Below are 16,936 nucleotides of genomic sequence, written 5' to 3'. Positions count from 1 at the left end.
ACTGGTCATCAAATTGGACTGAATGTGGCCCCTGACCTGAAATCAGTTTGACACCCCTGGACTATGTGAAACACAGCAGATGACCTTTAAAAACCTTCCTCTGAAGAAGCTGCCATAATATGCTTTTATACATTTCAAGATATTTAAATATGTCCCCAAGAATAACACATACAACATGTATGATTTAAGACGGTACATCGTGGATGGAATTTTCAGTTGTTGGCTCTTTTTAATGGATTGAACTTGGACATTGTCATGAAAGAGTAGGGGAAGGAAGGATGGAGGGAAGCAAGATGAAACGCTGAATAGGAGGAAATCAGTCAGGATTGAAGAGGCAGACGAGGAGTTAGATGTGGAGGAAAAGATGGGTCATATGAAGTTCATCTGTGCAGGGAGGAGGGAGCGTTCAGAATCCAGGACATTATTACAGGCAGTTTAAAGAGGAGAGGGACTTTGGGAATATCTTGTTATTCCAAACGACACAAACACACCATCAAATAGAAAGTTGACAAGGAAACAAGACTAGAAAGATAAAGACAGAAGCAGCGAGGGGAGAGGAGGAAGTGTGTCTTCCACTCATACGGGAACATGGCTGAGTTCATGCTCTAATTTAATATGCAGGAATTTCTCCTGTGAAGATTAGCTTTTTCTATACTGTCATACTTGTGGCTGCCAGTGTTAGCCTTGGGATTATCCTGACCGCTTCAAGACCTTCCCTCTCTTTCTTTTCCGTAATCATGCTCACACTAGTTCTTAGCGGTGACGCCTGTAGCTTCACTGAATGCTTCAAGATCAAGTCCTGGATGCCGACCTGCTGACTAGTCCGAACAGGAATGCGCCAACTTTTTTGGAAATAATTGCTTGCTTTCTTTGTGAGGTGAATGCCGTCGATTTCACCTCGGTGTCTTCAGTCCAAAGGCTAATATGTTTAATGCAATGGTGCTTTGAGGTTTAATCTTCGGATGCACCGATAGCTCATCTGGTTGCGGTGAATACATAAAGGCTGAAGGCTTGATTCCTCACAGGGCTACATGCTGCATGTCATCCCTCCCACGTTCCCTTTTATGTGTGTCTTCAGCTGCCTCTCAACAATAAAGGCCTGAAAAGGCCTTCATTCGTGTTTCATTTAGCTTAGCTTAGCGAAAAGACTGGCTGCAGGTCGAAACAGTTCAATCACAGTGCTGAACAGTTACACTGCATGCTACGCACACGAATGTTCAAAAGTTTGGGGTCACTTAGAAATGTGGTAAATGACTATTCTGGCTGGAAATGGCTGATTTTTAATGGAATATCTACATAGGGATACAGAGGAACATTTCCAGCAACCATCACTCCTGTGTTCTAATGCTACATTGTGTTAGCTAATGATGTTGAAAGGCTAATTGGTGATTAGAAAACCCTTGTGCAATTATGTTAGCACATGAATAAAATCATGAGTTTTCATGGAAAACGTGAAATTGCCTGGGTGAGCCCAAACTTTTGAACGGTAGTGTCTGTATTTGAGCTAATTCCATAGTCAGTAACCACAGCTTGCACGGCATTTTGTGTCCACCTAAGAGTCCGTCTGATCTTATTTATTAATTTTCAGCTGATATTTTACTGCAGATATTTTTCAGATGTCTTGCAGGTGCATCATATTTAAGATCTAATCACATATTTTAGACATGTTCAAATCAGCGGACTGCGAGGAACACTTCTGAAGCGTCAGTCAGTGTTTCTTGAAGCGTTTCATGGTAGATGTTGAGGTCTATAGTAGTGTGATGGTAGTGTACATATGAGGTTTGTTCTAATAGTCAGCAGAGGGTGACTCCTCTGGTGTTTGACAGTCGCTAAGTATCGTCTTGTACAGTGTCCTCGAGTTCTCAGTCTGATCCACTCCTCACCAGTTATGTTCGGTTCTAAAGACCCAGCTTGCAATGGCCAAATGTCAAACTTGAGGCTTCACAACAGCAGTCCACAAACCATCAGAATTCCTATGTTCAACTTTTGTATATAGTCTCTGGTTGATATTTAGCTAGGTGACGTGTACACTACCGTTCAAAAGTTAGCCTTTCAACACTATTAGCTAACACAATGTAGCATTAGAACACAGGAGTGATGGTTGCTGGAAATGTTCCTCTGTACCTCTATGTAGATATTCCATTAAAAATCAGATGTTTCCAGCTAGAATAGTCCTTTACCACATTAACAATGTCTAGACTGGATTTCTGATTAATTTATTGTTATCTTCATTAAAAAAATCTGCTTTTCTTTCAAAAATAAGGACAATTCTGAGTGACCCCAAACTTTTGAACAGTAGTGTAGTCTCTGGCTGATATTTAGCTAGGAGACATATGTAAAGTAGTCAGTATATGTCAGATTTACATTCCCTCTTATTCCCACTGCCCTGTTCTTCTCCCATGCTTTTCATGTTCCTGTTCATAAAGTCAGGGCTGGGTACAAACACCACTTTTGGCTTTTAGTGCACACACAGAACACACACCTAGAAGGCCATGAGGAGATGTTCAGTTGGTCTATTACACTGCAGTGTGGCAGCCGTGTCATCATTGTCCTAAAAACACAGTTAGCTTCCATCATGTGATTTGTTACTAGGTTCATCTCTAAAGAAGGTAAAGCCTTAAGTTTGCATAGGCTTCCTGGCATCTTAAGACAAACCTGCTGAAACCCTTTTTCCAAAGCTGTGCAAGTAGCAGAAGCTTTTAACTTGGTGAATGTATTTTTCCTACCCTCAGGCAGCCGTTGTTTTTTTTTTTTTTTTACTTTCAGGGCACCAATTAAATCAATTTGCAGCTGCAGGTAATCCATCACAATGAACAGCATGGCTTCTGTGGGGCTATTTTTAGATTCACATTGAGAGCTGGGACTGTTTCAAATACTCTATACCCCATAATCACATATACAAATCTAAAAACCTGCGGTACATGTTGGAACATCATCAGTGCTTTGATTAGGGACAGTTTTTGGTGGTGTGGTCGTCCACATCGTCCTCAAACCAGCAGGTTTTGTGTGGTACAAAAAGAAAAACCTGGCAGAGGCAGAACCCAACATGTGGAGGGAATATTCTGTCCAGCACTACTGACCTGCAAGTATTTAGTTTCCTCAACTTTCATTTAGCTGACTCACAGCTGCAGGAAAAGAGAAATTCTCTGCAAAGAATAGTCCCCATGAGACGCATTAATATTTAACACGCATTGATTGTTTTACTCTCAGCTGCCTTTTTTTCCACCAAATACTCTGAAACCAAGCCGGCCGTATCCCTTCGGTGCCGCGGTGTCAAATGGTGCTTCAGAGGGGTGAGGGAGGTTTCCAGTCAATCTCCCTCACAGTTTGGAAATACATCCTCCACTCATCGCTCTCCAGCTGCTCTCAGTGTGAGCCTGCCGACTCCTTAACAGGATCATGTGGAGAATGGGAATGCTAGAGCAGAGTTTCCTGTTCCACAGAATGACAGTGTTTTATTTTCCTCTGTTTTCAGGGCCTGTCGGCTGAAGAAGAAGGCCCAGCATGAAGCCAACAAGATCAAGCTCTGGGGGCTCAACCAGGAGTACGGTCAGTACCGGACTCATACAGTAGCTCTTTCCCATTTTGATGAGTTTAAGGTTGAAGGATTGTGTTCTGCCAAGCCTCTTTATTAGTTTTTTTAGAAGATTTTTCAAGAACTCAAAAAGAGCATGTTTACGAATAAGACATTTTATCATGATGGCATGGATTTGTAAAATATGAAACAAGAAAAGCACTCAGAGAGTGCAGTACTCCACCAAGGCTGCTCAGTCATTGTATGATTTTCAATGGATGAAGTCTTTAAAATATTCGTGGCAGAAATAACGGCAACATAGAAGGTGGCCATTTATATAGATGTACCCACAAACAAAATGATCTTGCGTTGAGCACAGGCATGTGTTATGCATGTGTACGTTATGTACGGATACAGAATTGCGTGACCTAAACATGTAGCGGGTGGCGGGAATTGATGGGACTCAGAAACACCCCCACAATTTAATCAGTTGTTCCTTGTATCATTTCCAGCGGATAAGTCCCGATAAGTCCGCAGTGGTGGATTTGTAGTAGGATCACAATCATGTGATCGTCAGCAGGCAGCTGACGTAGTGTTCATTTGTTGTCATAGTTACAGTGACACTGTGCCACTATCTGGCAATGATACAGAAATCTTTAACAAATCCGTGAATCAAGACTATAAGCTGCATCACTGCCAAAATCTAATCACTTGGTCTTTGTGTCATTTCTGACCTTCGCTGAAAATTTCATCGAAATCTGTTAGTCCGTTTTTGAGTGATGTTGCTGACAGACGGACAGACGGACAAGCCAACACCAATCATCACATAATTCTGCCGTTCCTTGGCGGAGGAACAATACTGCAAAAAGTGATTTATGTCTGAATGATAGAATGCCATCACTTAAACAGGTTGATGAAGTTGGAACACCATGGTCATGTAGTTGTTGTTATTGCATTAGTTTGTAGTTCGCTGTAGTTTTCTTAGACCTACTGGGCCTTAAACACAGGACCTCAGGTTGTGTACTGTAGTGTCTGCCACCCAGGACGTTGGCAGCTGATGCTTTTAGTCTTGTGGGTTGTCAGGTGGAGTCTCTGTGGAGAGGGCTTCTTCCAGCTTTGTCATGTTCCTGGAGTTGTTTCAGAGCAGTTTTTGTGGCATGGCAGGGAGCATTGTCCTGTTGAGGGAGTGCTTGGTCTGCAACAATGTTTTAGGGGTTGGAAAGAGTCAAGGTAGCATGCACATGTATGCCACGCGTCAAGGTTTCCCAGCAGAACATCACATTGCAACAAGCGATCAGCATCTATCGTCAGCTGTAATGTGTCAGGTCGGTGTAGACATGGATGGAGACACCAGGCGTCTTCTACAGAAACTGAACTGTGGTTTTCAGGATGTTTGTTTGATTGAGAAGCAGCAAAAAATCACAACAGAGCATACAGCAAATAACTGTAGAGTGGTAAAGCCGACATGTTCACAATATAAATATAAACTATGAATCAAGCTAAAAGACCGTGGAACCATGTTTTCAAGACACTTTGACGACGATCTGTTTAAGAAGCCAGTTTCGTGCAGAAAGCTGGTAGTAACAAGACCACTGAGGAGCATGTAAACACTCTGAGGGAAAACCTAAGAAGTGTGAAGTCACCTCTTTCCCGATAATCAACACCTCGACTTTGCCAAACCTGTCAGCCCAGTCCTGCCTACCTCCTCCTCCTTGGTTCCACCTCTTCCAACTTTACCAGCATCCAACTTGCTTTGTCCTTTTCTTCTCTGAATTTTTTAGCATTCCAGTCATTCCTGATCCCAGCCTGGCATTTCATTGCAAAGGCTTTAGTCGTGGCTCCCACAAATTTTTGTCCTCCTGGCAAGAAGCCAAAATACACAGGGCTTAACCTCACACATTCCCCTGCTTCCTCTTTCCCTCCTCTCCCTCGTCTCCTCGTGCAACTCTTAAAAAAAAAAATAAATAAAATTATTATTCTCTCCCATTCACTCGCTGTCTCTGTCCTCTCTCCCCATCACTGGAATTTGCATCTATACAAAATACACTTTACATACTTAGCCGCGGATTCTACAGGAAACTTCAAACAAATAGGATGTTGGCATCGGGCCAGCGCTTTGAAGCCTCCAGACTTTCTGTTTGTGTGTGTGTGTGTGTGTGTGTGTGTGTGTGTGTGTGTGTGTGTGTGTGTGTGTGTGTGTGTGTGTGTGTGTGTGTGTGAGTGCGTGAGTGCGTGCGCGTGCGTGCGTGTGTGCGTGTGCATGTGTGTGTGTGCAGCTGGTCAGACCCACTGTGGTCTTTCGCCCACACACACTCCCTGCTGAGACAAGAGCTGGGCAAAAGAGAAATCACATCAGTACGAGAACAATGCACACTGACAGAAGAGGTGTCCTGGCAGCATCGGGTCACATGAGCTCACAAGGGGAGAATCACAGGATGATGATTCACACCTTCAGCATCGGCGATAAGCCTCAAACAATTTATGTTTTGTAGATGAACAGATAGCTCATGTGGAAAAAATACTACTGATCAAAAGTTTGGGGTCACCTAGAAATGTCCTTTTCTTTGAAAGAAAAGCATTTTCTTCCAATGAAAATAACATTAAATGAATCAGAAATCCAATCTAGACATTGTTAATGTGGTAAATGACTGTTCTAGCTGGAAACGGCTGATTTTTAACGGAATATCTACATAGAGGTGCAGAGGAACATTTCCAGCAACCATCACTCCTGTGTTCTAATGCTACATTGTGTTAGCTAATGGTGTTGAAAGGCTGATTGATGATTAGAAAACCCTTGTGCAGTTATGTTAGCACATGAATAAAAGTGTGAGTTTTCATGGAAAACATGAAATTGTCTGGGTGACCCCAAACTTTTGACGGGTAGTGTATGTGGCCAGTGATGTAGCCTGAAGTCCCAAACAAACTGTGTTCCCGTGAAAAGGTTAAACGTTGTAGTTTGACTTGTATGGGTGAAGAAAAAAACATTGGCTTCAGTGGTGTTGGCACAGATGTTGAAAAATCATTGCAAATGTTCTCCATCAAATTTCAGATAAAGAATTCCAGCTTTGGCATCATGTTTCTTACACACAGAGCTGATTTTTTTAAAATTTGTTTACAGAAAACCTGTTGGGGGCACTGCTGAGGATCAAGGAGGTGATCAGACGACGCGTGGAGAGCAGCGAGGAAGAGGACACAGACGAACGAGGGATGACCCAACGCCTGGAAGGCATCCTCAGGGAGTCCAGCGGTGAGAAACACACTAACACCACTAATCAGTAGTTAGCGAGTTTAAGCCGCTTCACTGTCATGACTGACCTCACTAGCATGTTAGCTACACTGTGTTCACTGAGGATTAGCAGTCTGAGCCACCTCAACAGGGAATCTAGTGAATAATCTTAAATGATGCACAACCATTCAAACATTTAGGGTCACCCAAACAATTTCGGATTTTCAATAAAAACTTGCACTTTTATTCATGTGTCTTGTGTTAAGTTGATAGTATTTGTTAAAGCTGCTCTATATAATTTAAAGTTGCTAAAAAATGACTTCAAGTTGCTCTATATTAGCTAAAGTTGCTTCATATTAAAGTTGCTCTATATTAGCCAAATTTGATATTATTAGTTAAAAGTTGCTCTGTATTAAAGTTGCTCCATATTAAAGTTACTCTAAATGAATTAAAGTTGCTCTATATTAGTTAAAGTTGTTTTAGAGGAGTTAAAGTTGCTCTATATTAGCTAAAGTTGCTCTAAATGTAAGAAGGAAATTTCTAAGCAACCTCAAACTTTTGAACGGTAGTGTACATGTGCTATAAAACTCTTTGATTTAAAATGTTTTCTTTATTTTCTGTTTTTTTTGTATTTCTGTTTCTGGTTTAGTTTTGTGGTTTTGACCGCAGAGAGTTTACGTATAAAACAACTATTCTGAGACATTTTCCCTCAGGTTTTGCTTTGCTTTAAGAGTTATTCCCGTCTCGTCCCTTTCTTTTGGTCACTCTGCCCCGATTTGTTTCCATGATGCCTTCAGGTCCCTTAGTTGCTGGGCGGACCAAAGACTTTGTGCAGAGGATTTTGGCAGCGAGCGCTGGCGGTCAGAACCAGCGTAAAGATCCCCAGCAGGGAGGAGACGAGGCAGCGGGGTAAACCTCATCCAGGTCCCGTCTTCTTCCACGCCCTCCCCTCCCAGCACCACCAACATGACCAGACCGAGCTTCTGCACGCCGTCTCCACTCACACCGAGAGTGACGAGACGGAGAGGTGGAGAGGCTGGGGAATAAGAAGAGGAAGGAGTAGCCTAAACAAAATGGTGGTAAATTGCCACCTTTCTCCTGGTCCTCTCCAAACAGCAGCTGTCTTCACCGCTCTGTCTCTGCAGGCTGCACCACAACCACCGCCAGGCCAGAGCTGCTGCTGCTGCTGCTGCTGCTGCTGACGTCTCTGTGTTCCGTGTTCTGTCTGTGCGTGCGTGCGTGTAACATACTGTATGAGCGTGCATAGTGTTCCTCTTTCCCTCCGTGTGCTGTATTTGTATCCCATTGTGCCTATGAATAGACATTGCACTGTTTTGTAGATGGTCGTAGTTGTCGGCAGGGGACCGGTAGTGAGCCGAGGGTGAGGGGGCATTTGAGGATAGAGGAAGTTCTAAAATAAGGAAGTGGGAGGAGCCCGAGCCTGGAAAACAAAGAAGCGGGTGTGGGTTTTTTTCGTTTGGCTGGGCTCCTGCAGAAGCACTGCATACCATTTGGATTGCATTGGCATCTGAAATGTCAGTAAGTGTTGCGACACACAACAAATACACAACAGCCTGCTGCTTGTTGCGGAAAAGTCCTTGGAGCTTTAATAGACCCCCAACCACCCCTTCTTTAACATCCCCTTCACCCCCATCAAAATGTAAGCAAAGTTTAAAAACGAAAGAGAAAACTGCACCTTAATTCAAACTGACCAAAGATGTTGCTGAACCACTCGGACACCAAAACCTCTCACTGCTTCAGATGCTGCCAACCATTAACCCGTCATTAAGTTTTGCAAAGTGAGGGATGAAGTGACTGGTTGTTGTCATGTTCATCCACATGCATCCTTTAAAGACCATTGATTCCCTTCATGTAAATGCACTACCGCCGCAGATCTATGAGGCCGTGGTGTGGCAGGAAGGAAAGGACTGACGGGTCATTATTGGGTCAGCCTTCCAGCTCTGCAGCCCGGTGCTCCTTCACTTCATCTGCAGTGGCTTTATGTTCACCCACAAAAGGGAAGTGTCCTCAATGCCTTCCCCAAGCCCTCTCCTCAACCCCTGACCTGATTATGTAGCGCAACTTCCTGAATTGCAATGACAAATAGAGAAAAACACTTGTAGATCTAGAGAGCAAATAAGTCTAATTTGTTTTGTTTTTGAATGATTTCTGTTGTTGTTTGGCGATGCCACAGCCCACAAAGTGGGCGTTAGTCTTGAGAGTTTTGAAATCTGCCTTTCTTCTGTGGTCTTTGCTTGAAGCTGTAGACCAACTTGTCCACGCTCTCTAAATATTGTTGGACGTAAAAAAAATAGTCAAGGACCCTTTGAATTGCACTGTGGTAAGAGCAACCAAGCACCTTCGAAGAGGGCTTCAGATCCTCCAAAAGAGAAAAATAAGAGACTCTTGGCACCTTTTTCTAAAGACAGTTATTGATTGAGAGACTTGAGGATGCCCAGCGCTTTGTGACCGACTGGTGGTTTCGGTTTGTTGCAGTATGGTGCTACTATATGTTAAAAAAATTGTAAAAAGCAATGCAAACCTGCGAGGAGACATCAGGCAGTAACTGCTGACTGGGTTTTGGCCTGCGAGCACGTCCTGTTGTAATAGGCAGTTTGTTTGCATAATGACGCCTTTCTAAAGTGCCTGGAGCTTAAAGCCACAGGGACCTGTGTTATTATGCCTGATCTCAAATCCAATTACAAGGTAACCCATGACTACTGCTCCAAGCTCGGCCTCGCTTCACTTTAGTTGGAAGGAAAAAAAAACTGCAGGCTGTGTAGGATATCATCACTGATTCAGCTGAAAAAAAGTGAGCCAAAATATTTTCCTTACAGATTGAACCTACACATGGAAACAGAAGCTGGTTTCTGTGAACATCATCTCTGGGAAACATACATGGAGGAGTGACTGTTAGCTGAGCTGAACCCTTTTGTTCTTCAGCCTTGACAAGCTCCCATCTGGGCTGCATTCCAAAGCTGCTGTTCTATAACACACTGTTCTCCTCCTATGGAAGATCCATTTCCTGTTTGGCCCAGGAGAGGAGGAGTTGACCTTGAACCTTCACGTCCTGGAGGTCTTGCTTGCGGTCATTTTGAAAGCTGTGGAGTGCTGGGGTGTTTAGTGGTGCTCCGGTTTCAGTATCCTTTTCATTCTGGGAAGTGTTGCTCATAAGCATGAAGCTGTACTGTAAACAGAGGATTCCTGTCGCTCAGCTGGAATGGTTTTACCGTGGAAGTCTGCTGCTGGTGAACGGAGCTTTTAAGCTCTGATGCCAAACACCGATAGTCTGCGGCTTCACAAAAAAATAAAGATGCAGCAGCAGGAGGCTCTGGTGTCACTGCGGCCTCTTAAGCGTTACCACAGAAACCCCATCAGGGTTTCATGCGATCATTTTACAGAGGAGAAAGATGGATGATCGAGGACAAACTCATTACTGTCAGCCTGTTTGGTTAAAGGTGTGCGCTACACTTTCTCTGCTGCTTACCTCCCTCCTCCCACTTTGTCTTGAGGGTTAGGAAGCTGGCGGCGCTGCCAGCCGAGTCACAGGATCTCATGCTGGCGGCGGCTCGTGCAAAAAAAAAAAAAAGAGACGAAACAACAGAAAACAACTGTACATATCATCGAGGTTTAAAATGTTGTACAACCCATCTGTCATGTCAGACGAAGGCGACGGGTTTAAGAGAGATTCCCCTTTGATTTCACAAGTTTATCCAGATATTTTCCTTCCTCCAAAGCGGTGTTATGTAACGCAAAACACCATCTGCTGTGTACATTCATCTATATGCCAAGAACTGAACTGAAGCGAAAACTGTTGTGACACAGTGAATTCCTGCCTCAGATCCAAACAGCAAACAAGACATGACGGCAGATTTAATGCAACTTGTGAGCTCATACACGAGCTTTAATTGATACTGTAGCATTCACCCCTTTTCAAAAAACATACATTGACACTTTTGAGTCAATGTGGAATATCCCTTTAACTGTAAAGCTTTAATGGGGAGTGGCCAGTCTTGGCAAGGTCACTTGTCTCTGCTCACATTCCTGATTCAGTTTCCCAGAAAGTCTCTATTTATGTGCACCTGGAAGCAGGAGGCAGGAAATGAAATGACCCAAAGACATCAGCTGTTGGGTCACTTCTCTGTAGCTGTTTTCCTGATCCTGGCTCAGGCCAACCAAGGAACAGCTGAGGTTTCAAGAACACAAAACTAATTCTCTCAGCTTACAAATTTGGCCAGCTCTGACCTAATATGGATGATGACTCTGCATAAACTGGACGATTCTTATCTGAGTTGCTTCCTTGTTGGGTGTCACCGTCTGCTGGAGACACAGAGAAGTAAACAATTGGTCTCTGATGTGGCCATTGGGATTTTCTGAGAAAGTGAAAGTTTGTTGGAAAGGGGAAGTTTTGTATTGATCTCTATCTTCATGGTAAAAGCTGCTGAAGGGACAGTGATAGGTGGAAGCTGTACACCAACAGAACAGATTTAACTCACAATCTACTCCGGATGTCAGGTATATTAGGGAGGATGCTAATGAAAACATCTGGCAACAACAAAAGCACTCAGAGCACAGTACTCCTCCAAGGCTGCTCATTCCCCCATATGGCATTGTCAGAAATGAAGCATTTTTTTTAAAAGAAATGCAGCATTTGTTTTTAGTTATTGATGATCAGAAATCACAGCAGCATAGAATGTGTCCATTTAATATAGACGTACCCACAAACAAAATGACCTTGCGCTGAGCACAGGCGTGTGTTATGCATGTGTATGTTATGTACGGATACCGAATGACATGACTAAATATGTAGCGGGCGGCGGGAACTGATGGGACTCAGAAACGCCCCCACAATTTAATCTATTGTTCCTTGTATCATTTCTGATGGATAAGTCCCGATAAGTCCACAGCGGTGGATTTGTAGTTGGATCACAATCGTGTCAACAGGCAGCTGACATAGTGTTCACTTGTTGTCATAGTTACAGTGACGCTGTGCTGCTATCTCACAATGATACAGAAATCTTTAACAAATCTGTGGATCCAGACTATAAGCCGCATCACTGCCAAAATGTAATCACTTGGTCCTTGTGTCATTTCTGACCATCTCTGAGAATTTCATCCAAATCAGTTATTCCGTTTTTGAGTAATGTTGCGAACAGACAGACAAACTAATGCCAATCGTCACATAATAATGAAAGGACAGCAGCTTCCATTACTTCCTGTGTGCAAATGCCCACTGGATGCATGATAGAACAGCTCATACTGGTTGTGATTGCCTTGTGAAACCTGACGTTTGACAGTGCTTGGATTCATTGAAAGCTGACATAAATTTCACATTTAATGATGCATTACTGAATTTGAGAAGGGTTCTTCTTCTCTCGCTGCACATTATTTCAGAAATACGGATTAAAAATGAGTAAAAGATGGTATGCTGCTGCGTGCCGTAATTACGACGAGAATTGCATCTGCAGAACAAAATAAAATCACTGCAAATGTCTATTCAATATGCTTTTAAAACACAGTAAAAAATGTAATTGATATTGAGGAAAATAGCTGCTGAAGGACATACTGCTCTGAAGTGCTCTGCTTTAAAAGGCCTCCAGTGGATATTTGAAGTGCAAAGACATGATGAAATTATTCAACAGCAATTCTGATCATCAAAAAGGTAATTTAACAAGCAAATAGTCCAGCTTCTGTGGACAGGATTTGCTGCCGTTCTCCATTTACATCTGTGTAAATTGAATATCTGTGGAAGGTTCTTAATTTGGCTCTCATTTTCTACAATTTTCAGACATTTTCTAGACTGAATAATCAATAGATGAGTAGACTGTGAGCATCCTGGCTGGCTTGAAAGATTTGACATTTGACTGAAAGATGCATTGTGCCCATGCTGATATGTTTGGGGTAACTGCTTGGAGACGGTGTCGGAGGCAGAAACGGTTCACTTTCCCCAGCTTTCATGGTGGGTTTTTGGTCGAGGCGCTGAGGCGTGGTGGGCCTGGCGGGGCTGAATAGACCCATCAGTAAGCCTACACTGGTGGGACGCCGCTGACCTGCGGGTGCCCGTCCCCACTCTGCTCCAGTGCTCACATTGTTGGAGACACTCAGGCTTCTCTGGTTTCAAAGGCGAAGGGCCTCCAGGCAGAGGAGGCCGGGGAAGCAGCACTTAGCCGGGGCCCCTGAGTAGTTTATCCAAAACCTTTTAATCCCCACCGCCCCCTCCACCTCCACCCACTGTCGCTCTCTGACAGCTGCAGAGGAGGACTTCAGTCGCTGCACCTCCATGCCCTCGCCTCCTTTGTCACTGATCTGGAAACCTCCATCTGATGGGGGTAAGGTGTCAGCTTAGAACCTGCGGTTCGATGGTTGGGTTTGCGGCTAGCTCCACTTAGCACCTCTCATGCTTTATCATTACGTTTAAATCACAGAGCTTAACATCTGCCTCTGCAGAAGATTAAAAGCCCACAAGGTTGCTTACAGACCCTGAAAACCCATTTCCTTAATCAGCTTCTTGCTAAGAACAACATGGGTGCACCATGTTCTGCCAAATTTAGAGCAGTTTAATTATATTACGAGAGATTATACTATACAGTGGGATAGAAAAGGCTGGATCGATGCATCACCAGTGAAAAGCATTAATTGAGATAAACAAACCTAATTACATTTTGTCCAGGAAGCAAGATACCATAGTTTAAATGTTTAAGGGATTAGGGGAATATTTTTTTTCATTTTCTTGCCAAGAGTTATATAAGAAGGTTGATGCTGCTCTCATATTTCCCATTGAAGTTACAGCCAGCAGCCAGTTAGCTTAGCTTTGACTAGAAACCAAAATCTGCCCACTAGCACCTCTGGATCTCATTAGTTGATGCGCTGTATTTCATTTGTGTAATCTTACAAAATAGAAGTGTAACCTACACATGCACTACTGTTCAAAACTTTGGGGTCACTTAGAAATGTCCTTATTTTTGAAAGAAAAGCAGGTTTTTTTAAATGAAGACAACAATAAACTAATCAGAAATCCAGTCTAGACATTGTTAATGTGGTAAATGACTATTCTAGCTGGAAACAGCTGATTTTTAATGGAATATCTACATAGGGGTACAGAGGAACATTTCCAGCAACCATCACTCCTGTGTTCTAATGCTACATTGTGTTAGCTAATGGTGTTGAAAGGCTAATTAAGGATTAGAAAACCCTTGTGCAATTATGTTAGCAGGAAAACCTGAAATTTTCTGGGTGACCCCAAACTTCTGAGCGGTAGTGTATTCACATACACTTAATCTTTCACCCTAGCAGTCTGTGGATATTTGCATGTCGGTAGCAGCCCATGGGTGAACAGTGGGAGGCCAGAGATCTGAAACACAGATGCTTAGTTCTTTATTGCAGATGTAATGATGATAAACTGGCAGCTGAGACGCACCTCATGGCTTTAACCAAAACCAAGTCAGTCGTTTCTGTCCAGATTCGAAACCAAAGGCCGGTCGTTGACATGAGCAGCAAAAGAAAAAGTCTCACTAGATATGAAACGATACTTTGGTATCCGAAAGAGAAATCCTGTGGCGAGAGTAAAGACTGAATAATCACATCCCCGCTGGTTCTTTAATCTGTCTGAAAACACGCTGAATGACGGGAAGAAAGGAAAACCAAGAGACGAGCAAACATTCCACAATGCCATGTCATATACTGTACAGCAATCCTTTCTCCTCCTCCCTTTTCCTCCCCCTCTGTCTGTCTCTCAGTAACCCAGTAATCACAATACTACAGTACTACTTTGGACCTGTTAACACATTAACACATCTTTATGTACAACTCCTTTGTCAGTAAGTAACCTTTAAGAAAATAATACAAAAACAAAAAAAAATACAAGAAGTGCCGTACAAATAGAAGCCTAATATTTTTTGTTTTTGTTTTGTGTGAGTGTACTGTACACCTGTATAATGTATATTTTAATATTTATATGCAGCTGTTGTATTAAAGTATATTTTTAAAATAAAATTCGTGAGTCGTGTTCTTTTAACATACAGCATAAAACACTGAGCATCGACTATGTGTTGATGTTTTCCTTTTATAAATTCTTCATTTAATTATCAGAATCAACCTTTTTGTGAATTTTGGAACACAAAGTGATGTTTTACCCGATAATTACGTTTGCAACTTGTTAGTGTTAGCTGTTGCACACTGAGGTGAAAGTGTGACCAATTTAAAGTGTTGCTTTTTATCGGTTTCTGTTCACATCTTGTGGCAATAGGAGTCAGGATTCAGCGGCTGATAAATGATGCACAGCTCCACCATCAGGTATCACAGAGTTACAGCAGCAGTCATAACTAGATTTTACATAACTTCCTCCTGAAGACGAGGGTTTTTGGCGTGCACCGACCGGCAGCCACTGCCTGTGATTCTCACTGCAGGATCCAGCTCATGTCAGTTTTACGTGGACTCAGCTTGTGGGGCCTTTCAGCCCTCAGTGTCACCTTACAAAGTGCTCTGTCCGGCTGGACGGCCTCCAACTGTCACCATCTCGGCTAATTTACTTACCAAAATCTTCACCCTGAGCAAAACTCACTGAACCCAACTTAGAGGATCAATTCACCAAATGTACACTACTGTTTAAAAGTCTGGGATCACTTAGAAATGTCCTTATTTTTGAAAGAAAAGCATTTTTTTTCAGTGAAGATAACATTAAAGTAATCAGAAATCCAGTCTAGACATTGTTAATGTGTTAAATGACTATTCTAGCTAGAAACGGCTGATTTTTAATGGAATATCTCCATAGGGGTACAGAGGAACATTTCCAGTAACCATCACTCCTGTGTTCTAATGCTACATTGTGTTAGCTAATGGTGTTGAAAGGCTAATTGATGATTAGAAAACCCTTGTGTAGTTATGTCAGCACATGAATAAAAGTGTGAGTTTTCATGGAAGACATGAAATTGTCTGGGTGACCCCAAGCTTTTGAACGGTAGAGTACATGACACTTGTGTTGACATATGCATTTTTAAGGGTGGTGTTGTGACTTTAGTCTACCTGCCAAAGACTAGTGATGATCAGGAAGCTTTGTCAAACATGTAGTCAAAAATCAATTCTGGATCAAAAGTTGGAGTCTTCAAAAAGTTCTCAAGGAAGAGTCTTCAAGTAATTGTCAGAGTCCGATGCGAATAATGTTTTTTCAATACAGAGGCTGTAAGAACAAACATGAGCAAAATCTTGAGATTTTATATGACCACACAAAGTGTTACATCATCTTTTATACCGATGCAAGCTTATCCTAAACACTCCTCTTCCGTTACGGAAGGCCACAACCCAATCAGGATGTGTATGATTTATTCGTATGAAAAGTTTAAACCACCTCCTCTTTTTTTTATTTCTCCTAAGTTGGCATTAATTAAACTTAGCTCAGCGTTATCTTGGTTTCAATTCCCGAGTGCAGACGAAGATAGGCCATGCACTTCTGCCTTATATAGGCTCCATGGGCTTCCATTGGGTTGCCTTTTTCCACAGGATTATTTAGTGTATTCATAAATTCAGTTGACACGTTAGGTCTTCCAGTAGTATCAATGGTTGTTCTTAAATCTCATTTACACATCCTATTTGCCTGGTTTTAACATTTGTTCCATCTCAAAATGCCACTACAGTGACTTCAGCATCCAGATACTGCTGTGGCTGCACAGAAACGCCACACTAAAAGGCAGCTTTCCCTCACAGGCGTTCATCGTGTTGCACTCAGTTCTGTGCATTAAAAGTGATGCAAGTAAATGTATAAAAGATGAAAGAAGAGTGAGTTCAAACGCTGCCTCATCTCTAACCTTCACAATCACTGATTGAAGCCGACATGCTTGTCAGATTGTTCAGTTACTCTTCAGATGAAACTCTCTGAAACATTGGGGGATGTCTGCAGAAAATCCAAACCCTTTTACTAAAAAACACGAGAGGTGAAGGAAGCTTTTGATCATAGAACATAAATCTTCATGAGCAGATGCAGCTGTCAAATCGTAGATGTTCCCTTGTTCACTTCTCATTCATGTTACCTTAAAACACCCTAGAAACTCACCGTCTGGGTCCTCTGGATGGTATCGCTTTGGCCTCCAGTCCTCCTGTGCAGAACCTTGGAGTTATTTTAGCCAGGATGTGTCCTCTAACTTGGCTGTATAGTCATGTTCAGGAGGCCTCTCTACTTCTAGGATTTTCTTTTTGATAAACCT

General features: G+C 42.6%; 1 protein-coding gene across 8 annotated transcripts in view; it reads left to right on the top strand.

Annotated features, from left to right (window-relative positions):
- LOC111567268 (CREB3 regulatory factor-like) overlaps window positions 1-16,936 on the top strand; it is a 46,463-nt gene that overhangs the window by 22,291 nt on the left and 7,236 nt on the right. For 7 of the 8 annotated variants that reach the window (XM_023268258.3, XM_023268256.3, XM_035947225.2 and 4 more), the window contains 3 exons: window positions 3,476-3,549; window positions 6,633-6,761; window positions 7,538-14,732. In XM_023268258.3, the coding sequence (XP_023124026.2) occupies window positions 3,476-3,549; window positions 6,633-6,761; window positions 7,538-7,653 (319 nt within the window). In that variant the 3' untranslated portion in view covers window positions 7,654-14,732. Of the gene's footprint in view, window positions 1-3,475; window positions 3,550-6,632; window positions 6,762-7,537; window positions 14,733-16,936 lie in introns of those variants that run through there. The other variant, XM_035947232.2, reaches the window with a different exon arrangement.

Source organism: Amphiprion ocellaris, chromosome 4, assembly GCF_022539595.1.
Source record: "Amphiprion ocellaris isolate individual 3 ecotype Okinawa chromosome 4, ASM2253959v1, whole genome shotgun sequence".
In the NCBI taxonomy this organism is placed as follows: domain Eukaryota; kingdom Metazoa; phylum Chordata; class Actinopteri; family Pomacentridae; genus Amphiprion; species Amphiprion ocellaris.
This window is presented reverse-complemented; position numbering and strand designations above follow the sequence as displayed.